We start from the raw sequence: 12,069 nt of genomic DNA, 5'->3' as shown, positions 1-12,069 counted from the left end.
TTTGTTTGAGACCAATCAAATATCAAACTTCTCAATCCTCATTTAAAGAATAAATATTTACCACTTGTCTTGCACCACATTGGTAAACCCTATTTTAACATGAAGAAATGTGCAACAAAATAAAAATAAAATTATGGAATGAAACAAGAATATGTAGTTGAATTATTTATATATTATTATTATAATCAAAGGAAAAAACCTAGCCGGCAAATTATTGATATGTATTGAATTTTTTTTCATATATAATATGATCATAGTAAATATCAATGGAAACATCAATTACAATGTCATGAATTTTGAAGTTATTCAAAACAATCAAACATTTTGGCCACACTATCTAACAAGAAGAAGTTTACAAGCCCTTCTTTTTAGTGGCAGTAATGTTATCATGACAACTTTTGCAGATATCTGAGACTGAACTCATGAGAAAAACAAATCAAACATGATGAAAAGCTTCCTTATAAAGTAATTAAAATTAAAAAAAAAAACACAAATTATGAACATAAAGAGAAGAATCTATATTCATTAAGAAAATTGAAGAGTTTTCTTTCTATATACTACTAACTACTATACCTTGGACTTTGTACCAAGCCTTAATTCCAGATCCAGCTCATCAATTGAGCTAGGGCTAAAATCAAACATCTTTGCTTGCATATGTTGTTTATCAAAAGAACTTGACTTTGATAATAATAGATTTGATGAAGCATCAATTTTCCTCTTCTTGCAATTCAAATCTTCCTCCTTAGTACTCTCAAATTGAAAAGGTTGATGAGTTCTACACAAAACCAAACTCAAACTCATAGATACATCACTTTCATCATTATTTTCACTCCCTTTAGCTCTAAACCTAGAATCCATTCCCTTGGAAACTTTTTTATCAATATTATGATCAACTTCATGTTGGAAATTTGATGAACAAAATCTATCATCTCCATGTAAATTTAGCCATGATTTAGATGAATTGAGATGAGAAACTATGTTGTGGTGAGGAAAAGGAGAATCATAAAATGGAATAAGGGTTTCCTCATTAGGTTTAGAAAGTGAGAGTGATGAAGTTGAAGCAACAAAATTAGGATCACAATTAGGGTTAGTTTTATAAACCAATCCACAAACACTAGGAGAAGGGAAAAGGCTATTATTATAATTAGCCAAAGAATTATTTGAACTTTGATAAAGTGGCTTTTGAAGATTATGATGATGATGATGAGATTCAAGATCTTGATGATGATGATGATGATGATGATGATAAAGAATTTGATGATCATTTTGTGGATCACTAGAAGGTTGTTTTAGTCTTGCTCTATCTTTTCTATGAACATTCATATGTCCACCTAATGCTTGTGCTGACCTAAACTCTCTTCTACAAAAGCTACAAGAATATGATCTTGGTGGCCATATACATGCTGAATCTTCAGCAAAAGCTTGTTCTTCCCATGAATCACCATAACAAGAAGTAGAAGAAGAAAGGTTATTAGCTAGTGAAGAAACAAGATTTGAACTCATTGATGAGTGCTTTCTCTTTGTTTGAATCCAACATTGATCCTGTTCCATTGAGACAAAGAATCAAAGATCTTATGATTGAACTATGAAATCAAAAGCTATATATATGAAGTTTACTAATCTAGGGTTTGTAGATATATAGTAAAAAGGATTAAGAAAGGGTTTTGTGTTTGGAAGATGCATGAAGTGTTGAATACTCTATGATGTTGCTTGTTACTTGTATTTTGGTGTATGATGATTATTTAAAAACACTATATACCAAACTCTTTTTGTTGTTTTTTGTGATTTGGTTTTGAAAACAAGTCAATGAGGGGACACGAGAAAAAAACACAATGACTTGCCTCTTTTTTTCAGCATTTTTGTTAGTGAAGGAAGATAATAAGAAAAAAAAAAATATATATATATATATATATATATATAGTCTTTATAAAATTATAACTTTTTAAATTTAATTTCTAAAAAATTATTTATTATTTATTGTTAGTTTTTATTTTTATTTTATAGAAATTAAAAATATTAATTCATACAATCATTCTAAAACTTAAAGATTAAAAATGAATCAAAAGATTTATAATTAAAAAATAAAATTATTTTTATAGAGATTAAAAAAATATAATTTTACAATTTTATAATTATTAAATAAGAAAAAGCAGCACAGGGATTTGAAAATTAGTGATATGGGACCCATTTAATGTCTTACATATAATAACATGAGATGTGAGGTGGGGTGAATAGAGTACATATATGCTGACTTAACTCTCAAAAATCTGACTGCTATCTCCTCAGACTTAAGATCCAGAAAATGTGTTGTCCTTTTTTTTTTGAGATTATATTGTCCATTGGTTTTCATTCATTTTATTTTAAGTGGATAGAACAAATAGGGGTTTCATGTGTCCTTTTCTATGGAGGATAGTAATAAGAATAATATTTTTACAATAATGATACTAGTAGGACATACTTTATACTATACACATAGGTTGTATCGATCAATCCATGATTTTAATAATTATAATTAATTAATTAATATATAGTCTACTGATAAGTGTGATTCAATTGAAAACACATTGAAATTGATGCATGTTTTTAAAATATTAATTCTAGTATATTAAAGAAAACTAGAATATATATAGTACAAAGTTGCTACATAATCTCTTAAAAAAATTGCTAGATAATGTTTAGATTATCTTGTAGCCTAGAAATATATATAACAATGTAATGTAGAAAACTCAAACAAAAGCCTCTTTTTTTTTTTTGAAACATTTGCAAGTACCTATAGACAAGAATGTGTGCAATTGTATTCAAGCCTTTGAAATTTAATGTTAATAATATTGAAGACTTCACCACACTACATGTGACTAATAATATTAACATGTGACTACTAAATCTATTATAATATATTAAAATAGATTCATAAACTATTTGTTTGACAGATAATCACATTTTATGCCACATAACTCTTTTTGTATTACCTCATTTATTTGCTTAGTTGTCATAGTTAGAATCTCTTCTATTTTTATTCTTCATATATACAATTTTATTTCATCAACAACAACAACAAAATTTCATTTCATCAACAAAAATAAAAATTCAAAAATAAACAAACATTAAAAATATCTCATAATACAATAAACGTTTCTCTATTATCTATTTATCATTTACTAAATATGAATATATTTTGTAATCATTTCCAATGTAAGTTCAAATATTTATTCTTTTTTTTTCTTGGCTGAACCAAGATTCAAGAAGACACGAAACCACAATCTCGAGACATGCTTTTGTGGTGTTTGATGAAATGCAACTGATGTTAATATTTATTTGAGTAACAAACTTTGGTATATTTTTCTCCTTCATGATCATCTTCTTCTTCCACTGGAGATTGCTAGTCACTGGAAATACATGTTCCATTTTATGCCTAATATTTAGTTACATAATTTTTATGTTATCTTTCATTTACAATATCAATAATAAAAAAAGTCTAATTTATTTAATTTATGACGATGTCAATTATTGATGTTCCATTCAACAAAATGTACGTTTTGTCTCCTTTCAGTCACTTCTTATTAATAAAAACATTAGAGTAAATGAAATATTTTATCATTGAAATCAAATCAACTAATTATTTTCTAAACAATTCTTCACACCTCAAATGAGATATTTAAAATTAGACGAAGGAATCACTTATTTTGAAGAGTAATGTTGTTTTTCACACTAATACAATAAAAACAAAGTTTCTACCGGAATCCAGAATTATTCTATTCTAAATGTACATATTTTCATAATCGAATTTATTTAATGTCTTTTTTAAGCTACACTTATGTTATACATTTGTTTTAGTTCAAACTTTTTCCTTTAAGATAACCTATTATCGTAGAAAGAAAAGTAATTACTACTATTAATTCAAATCATTGAACTTTTTTATTTTATTTTTAATATTTTTAGTTTCCTTGTGAATTTTATATATGCTATAATGACATTTTTAATATTTTTTCAACTTATTCTTTTGTGAGGTGACTAACACTTTACTGTCAACTTCCTTCTCTATAATTCATATATCTAATTAACTATTATTATTTTGAGATGATAGTTACAAATAAAACTGTATAAAATAAAATTGCAAATAAAATTATTGTGTTTGATTTGATATCTAAGTCATTGTATTTATACTACAAAAGATATAAGATTTGTTTAATAAGAATGTTAGTTCACGTAGCAAAATAATTCTACAAGTTACCAAGTATTATTTTAAAGTATATATCGACTCTTCAACCCTATGTCTTCTACTATTATATTGAACAATAAATGGAGGTCTCTGACAAACACAAAGGAGTAAAGGTAGCCATGCAAGCCTACTTTGTTTTAGGTCAACCCAAAATTAGAAAAACGAGATACAAATGAGTTTAGGAAGATGAATGCTCGACCCTCTTAAGTTTAAGTCGAACTAATGTTGTAAAATAGTGGACTCTAACACTTAAGTTTGAATAGAGAGCAAAATCCATCAACATCATGACTTACAACAAAAGGAATATACCCAATGGAACAGGTGTTAATCGTCCATTATTGTTTAATAGACGATTAAAAATTTCAAACGTTATATGACGTGTCCCATAAGTCAAGCATAATGTGAAAAATATGATTAATGCAATACTGCAAAATAAAAAGGGATTCTCTACCACTTTCTCATATAGTCACAACTTGTGCCAAATAATCAAAAACAAATATTTTTGTTTGAAAATAAAAAATGTTAAAAAAAAAATTGTTGTAGTTATGTTTGAAAGTTTCCAAGAAAGATCATATTGAGAAAATTCTAAGAAGTATTAATTCCTAGAAAATGAAGACTTAAGATCACAAAATAGAACAAGCTAAAGATCTTAATGTCCTATATAAAACTTAATGAATGATGACACCTTTAAAAATACATGAGCTTGAAATTAATGAAGATGAAGCTAATGAAAAGAGAAATAAATCTCTTGCTTTGATGGTCATAAGGAATGCTTCCATGTCTTCCAAACTTTAGAAGCAAAATAAGGATCAGACGAAGAAGAAGAATTTGAGGAACAAAGTTGTGACTTAAGAGTTATCCTTGATCCCCAGAAAACTACATAAGCTATATATGCATGAGCATTTATCAATGTATACAACTCAACTGACAAACTTCTCCATATGTGAATTCACACATAACATACATAATAATCATGCTCAACATGTACAATATTCAATTACCATGTACAATAATTATCCATTAGTACTCATGTGCTAATCATGTACAATACATCAACAAGCAACATCAAGGATTATCATATGAATGAACAATCACATATCACTTGTAATTGAAGGTGCAAACACAATAAGGAGGAGTTGAATTGTGTTTGATATAGTTGACAATTTTTTGATAATTTATAAATAAATAAATAAATAAAATTAGTTCAGTTTTGGTGGCTTACTTGGATAAGAAGCAATCATATTTAGACGTAGCAAACAATAAAAGCATAAATAATTTGACACATAGATTTATCCTGGTTCACCACTAACTTGACTACATATAATCCCTTCATTCATAAGGCTATAATTCACTAATTCAAATACCTAGAATTACAAAGCACCAAACCCTCCAAGTCAGTCTCCCAAACAGTTTGACACCCCCCAGACTTTTGAGGATCTAACCACCTTGACCCTACAAGCCAAGTTTTCTCCTAACAACCCGACAACCCCAAATTGAAGAATGAACTAAACCACTATCGGGTTGGATACAAAAGATTGGAACTTGAGTAGTTGCATCTAACAAACCTGATAATAATAATAACTCTCACACTCTAAGAAAAGATCACCCAAAAAATGTTTGTAACTTGAACAAGTGTTTCTCTCTTTGAACTCTAAGACTACTCTTTTATGCTTTTTGATGACTTTTTTCTTCAGCCTCGAGTATGTATTTATAGTTAAAATTTGGACTTCAATTTAGTCCTTGTTTAATTCTGATTTGTATTTTGTTTAGATTGTGTTTGTAAATTCTTCAAATTGATTTTGTTCCTTTTTTGTCCCCCTAAGTTAGGACCCCCCTAAGTCTAAGTATTATTTTATCCCCACTTTATCAGATATATTTCTCCCTCTTTTTTTCATCAGACAAAAAAACTTGAAGGTGAGACTTTTTTTGTTTGTTTTTTTTAGTTTTTATTGAATAACATGAATATAACATATTACAAGAAAAAATAAAAACTAATGTGAACTAAACTACTTTGAAGTTATCACAACATCAGTCACATATGAAGGTAAAGTTTAGGTTTTTCTTGATGAAACCAAACATATCTTCAGGTAGTGGTTTGGTGAATATGTCATTCCATTGATGTTCAATATTTACAAAAGGATGTTTAGTACCCTCTTTTTGAACAAATTCCCTAATGAAGTGGTGTTTGATCTCTATGTATTTAGCTCTAGAATGTAAGATAGAGTTTTTGGTTAGACAAATGGCAGAAGTCTTATCACAATAGATGAGAATGTTGGATTATAGGATTTTGTAGTCTTCAAGTTGATGTTTCATCCAAAGTAGTTGAGAACTACAATCAACTACTAAAATGTATTCAACCTCTGTTGTTGACATTGCCTGAATCATCTTTTTCAAGTGAACACGTAGGGTGCATTGGTGTAGCCATATGTTTGCAATCACTCATCTTAAACTTTCTAAGAGGCTCTTTTATATATTTAGTTTGATGAATGTATATTCCTTTTTGACTTTACTGAATTTGTATCCCTAAGAAAAACTTAAGTTCTCCCATCATACTCATTTGAAATTCAAGCTCCATCAATTTAGAAAATTATTGGCAAAGAGTACCATTAGTAGATCCAAAAATAATGTCATCAACATAAACTTGAATAATAAGAATGCCATCTCCTATTGATTTTCTAAAAAGTGAATTATATCTACTTGTCCTCTTTCAAAGTTATTTTTAAGCGAGAAGTTATTAAGTCTATCATAGCATGCCTTAGGGGCTTGTTTTAGATTATACAGAGATTTCATAAGTTTAAAAATATGATTTGGAAATTCGGAACTTTCAAAACCTGGAAGTATTTTAACATAGATTTTTTAACTTATATAACCATTTAGAAAAACACTTTTAACATCCATTTTAAATAATATAATGTTATTATTTGCAGCAAAAGAAAATATGATACAATGATACTTAAATAAGACTTAAGTGAGAATGACATGGAGTGTTTCGACCCTTTCTTTGGCTTCTAAATAAATTATCTTCACTTAAAAATAATAATAATAGTAATTTAATCAAAATATCTAATTCATTATCATATGTTATCAACTCTCTTATTCTTTACCTAAACCCGATATACAATTAATAGTCTGACAATACGACGTCTAGCATGTCCTTAAATTAAGGTGATTAACTTTTGTAAATAATAATTTTCTTCGTAACAACAAACAAATTATTATTCCTTTCAAATAATTATTCTCCCATTACTGGAATTATTTGATCACTCCTAGTTTAATCTTTGTTGAATTCTTAATTCATTTAAGAATTTAACATTGGGCAAATTTCATATTTGAATTCAAATACAATAAAATTTATGTGTAATTTTTCTACAAAAATATCACCATAGCAAAATAACAACAGATAAGCTAATAATTTATATTCATCATGGTTTTAAATAGTCAAAGAAAAAAATCAGAAAAAATACAACAACTTTACAAAAACAGAAATCTTAATGCTTAAAATAGAAAGAAAAAAAATATTGGTCTTACATATTACCTAAGTGCACATAATAGGGAAGTAATTGTGGCTTCTACGGTGCAAAACTCTAGACCAATACAAGACAACTTAAGAAAATCATAAAAAGAAAGCCAAGAATACAAGAAAATCCATCAAAATTTTCTTGTTCAATTTCAGACCTAACTTTTTCATCACGATAGAAGCTAAATTAGGTGTCATGTCTACAAATACATCTAATAGACAATTAATTTCCTAAGTTTTTAATGTACCAAATGATAATATTTTTACTACATTACTTTTATGTATTAATTATTATTAGAGTGTTTATGGGTACAAATAAATTTGTGAATCTGATCATCCTAATCAATTCAATGTACATTTTGATTCAATATATATAAATTCGAGTCTAACGCAAATCAACTCATTAAAATTCAATTAAAATTTTCTTTTATATAAATAAGTCACTTAGATTCAGGGATTAGTTTTTTTATTTATTTATTTTTATTATTTTATATTTTATAAATTGAAACATATACTTTATTATTGATCGATTTAATAAAACATTGCCAAGACAAATTTAGATGCAACCAAAACTTTAAAATAATACCGGTTTGTATTACGTGCGCATTTGACAGTGTTGCTTTTATTAAACGTTGCAAGAAAACAGCATGCTATGCCAAAAAAGACAACTTCTATCATATACCACTAGAATTCGAAGTATATGGAAAATGACTAATTTTCTTAATATTTTTAATTCTTATCAGGTCCTAGTCATATTTAATGATCCAACTTGATCCATAGACACATCATTTTTCAATCAACTTGTGACTACAATGGATACTTACTACTCACTAGCTTTGAATTTGATTTGAGTTTACATTATTTTTTAAATTGTGCAATACTCAAACTATTTTTTTAACAACAAAAAATTGTTATGGAGAAGGAATAAAAGGAGTATTCTAATTTCAAATTCATATACAAAATAGTTATTTAATGGGCAGAATAAAACAAAAAGAGGACACAAAAAACATTAAGACTGAGCTGTCAATCATTTCTAGCTTTAATATTGTTCTCCTTTGTAATTACAACTAATAATTACAATACGAGGGAAACAAATCACTCTTGATTTGTCTATCCTATTCTAGAAAAGGAAAAAAAAATTAATTAGAGATATTATATATTTCCTGATTCACATTCGCTCGAAAATTGAAGTGATTGGTCAATGAACATCAATCAATTTGCTAATAAAAAATTGATTACGTGGGCAAGAAACAACTTTGATAAAAATGTATGTCATTTGTGACACCCTAAACCCATAAATAATATATATAATAATTTAAATCATATTTCAATAAATTTACGGCGGATAAATAAAAATATGTTTTTAAGACAATAGAAATTTTTATTTTTAATTTAGGATATCAGGTTAAATCAAAAGTAACACTTTAAACTTATTTTCTCCATTAAAATAGTGCAATCTCAATAAGCTTGATTTAAATATATTTACTTGATTTAATTATAAAAACTTACTAGTACTTCTAAGGTTTTCATACAAAAATTCATTTCAAATTAAATAAGTAAAATACAAATGAAAATCCTCAGTCCCGGTATCACCTATCAGAGCGGGGTTTGTAACACCTTGTTTTTCAAAGCGAGGGTATATTTTTTTTTTTCAAAAGTAATTAAAAACGAACAAAGAATTAAATCAGGAAATGCCTTTGGATAAATAATTGAGTCATTATAATTTACAAGCAGCGTTCTTTAAAACAAAATATTAAGTAACCGAGACATTAAGAGATTCCCCATTCTTAACGCCCAGTTAACTTAAACGATTTTTCTTTAAAACAAAATATTAAGTAACCGAGACATTAAGAGATTCCCCATTCTTAACGCCCAGTTTACTTAAACGGTTTTCAAAACAAAATATTAAGTAACCGAGACATTAAGAGATTCCCCATTCTTAACGCCCAGTTTACTTAAACGGTTTTCAAAACAAAATATTAAGTAACCGAGACATTAAGAGATTCCCCATTCTTAACGCCCAGTTTACTTAAACGGTTTTCAAAACAAAATATTAAGTAACCGAGACATTAAGAGATTCCCCATTCTTAACGCCCAGTTAACTTAAACGATTTTTCTTTAAAACAAAATATTAAGTAACCGAGACATTAAGAGATTCCCCATTCTTAACGCCCAGTTAACTTAAACGATTTTTCTTTAAAACAAAATATTAAGTAACCGAGACATTAAGAGATTCCCCATTCTTAACGCCCAGTTTACTTAAACGGTTTTCAAAACAAAATATTAAGTAACCGAGACATTAAGAGATTCCCCATTCTTAACGCCCAGTTTACTTAAACGGTTTTCAAAACAAAATATTAAGTAACCGAGACATTAAGAGATTCCCCATTCTTAACGCCCAGTTTACTTAAACGGTTTTCAAAACAAAATATTAAGTAACCGAGACATTAAGAGATTCCCCATTCTTAACGCCCAGTTAACTTAAACGATTTTTCTTTAAAACAAAATATTAAGTAACCGAGACATTAAGAGATTCCCCATTCTTAACGCCCAGTTAACTTAAACGATTTTTCTTTAAAACAAAATATTAAGTAACCGAGACATTAAGAGATTCCCCATTCTTAACGCCCAGTTAACTTAAACGATTTTTCTTTAAAACAAAATATTAAGTAACCGAGACATTAAGAGATTCCCCATTCTTAACGCCCAGTTTACTTAAACGGTTTTCAAAACAAAATATTAAGTAACCGAGACATTAAGAGATTCCCCATTCTTAACGCCCAGTTAACTTAAACGATTTTTCTTTAAAACAAAATATTAAGTAACCGAGACATTAAGAGATTCCCCATTCTTAACGCCCAGTTTACTTAAACGGTTTTCAAAACAAAATATTAAGTAACCGAGACATTAAGAGATTCCCCCTCCTTAACGTCCAGTTAACTTAAACGGTTTTCAAAACAAAATATTAAGTAACCGAGACATTAAGAGATTCCCCATTCTTAACGCCCAGTTAACTTAAACGATTTTTCTTTAAAACAAAATATTAAGTAACCGAGACATTAAGAGATTCCCCATTCTTAACGCCCAGTTAACTTAAACGATTTTTCTTTAAAACAAAATATTAAGTAACCGAGACATTAAGAGATTCCCCATTCTTAACGCCCAGTTTACTTAAACGGTTTTCAAAACAAAATATTAAGTAACCGAGACATTAAGAGATTCCCCATTCTTAACGCCCAGTTAACTTAAACGATTTTCAAAAACAAATATTAAGTAACCGAGACATTAAGAGATTCCCCATTCTTAACGCCCAGTTTACTTAAACGGTTTTCAAAACAAAATGTTAAGTAACCGAGACATTAAGAGATTCCCCATTCTTAACGCCCAGTTTACTTAAACGGTTTTCAAAACAAAATGTTAAGTAACCGAGACATTAAGAGATTCCCCCTTCTTAACGCCCAGTTAACTTAAACGATTTTTCTTTAAAACAAAATATTAAGTAACCGAGACATTAAGAGATTCCCCATTCTTAACGCCCAGTTTACTTAAACGGTTTTCAAAACAAAATGTTAAGTAACCGAGACATTAAGAGATTCCCCCTCCTTAACGTCCAGTTAACTTAAACGGTTTTCAAAACAAAATATTAAGTAACCGAGACATTAAGAGATTCCCCATTCTTAATACTCATTTACCGAAACGATTTTCAAAACGATAGTTAAGTAACCGAGACATTAAGGGATTCCCCATTCTCAACGCCCAGTTAACTTAAACCTTTTCCTCAAAAGCACATTAAGTAAACCGAGGTATTAAAAGATTCCCCATTTTTAATACTCGTTTACTCTAATGGTTTTTCAATTCCACAGAAACAAACTCAAACATGTTCTCACATTCAAACCATAATTCACAACAACACCAATTAACAAACATCGAGTATGGACACGCCAAATACAACGAACACAATCAACACAACATAACACCCAGATACCTCAAATATCATTTACTCATAATCATACACAAAGACTTCAAATTCATTTACCACGAAACATTCATCAATATAAACAAAACCTAACTCTAAGGTTTTACCCATAACGCATTAGTTTCGTTTTTCCCCAAATCGATACATTTACCCTAACAAATTCCTTCCCACACAACCACAGATAAGTCCCTAATGCAAACTAGAAGTTTGGAAGGAGCCCTTACCTCAACGTTAGCTTTAACGGGCGTTTCAGGTACCGCGAGTAATTCTGGTAAAATCTCCGCTCGTAACTTTGCCTCCAAATAGGTCCCCTAGCACCGTAGCGTGGTGGTGAGCAACTTTCCCTTCTATCTCTTC

General features: G+C 28.7%; 1 protein-coding gene across 1 annotated transcript; it reads right to left on the bottom strand.

The window, feature by feature from the left end:
• Positions 1–211: 211 nt before the first annotated feature.
• LOC101506400 (uncharacterized) lies at positions 212–1,745 on the bottom strand. The gene has a single exon (XM_004515576.4). It carries the CDS (start codon positions 1,549–1,551, stop codon positions 568–570), a length of 984 nt encoding a protein of 327 aa, XP_004515633.1. The 5' UTR covers positions 1,552–1,745; the 3' UTR covers positions 212–567.
• Positions 1,746–12,069: the final 10,324 nt, after the last annotated feature.

The sequence above is a fragment of the Cicer arietinum genome, chromosome 6 (genome assembly GCF_000331145.2).
Source record: "Cicer arietinum cultivar CDC Frontier isolate Library 1 chromosome 6, Cicar.CDCFrontier_v2.0, whole genome shotgun sequence".
Taxonomy (NCBI): domain Eukaryota; kingdom Viridiplantae; phylum Streptophyta; class Magnoliopsida; order Fabales; family Fabaceae; genus Cicer; species Cicer arietinum.
This window is presented reverse-complemented; position numbering and strand designations above follow the sequence as displayed.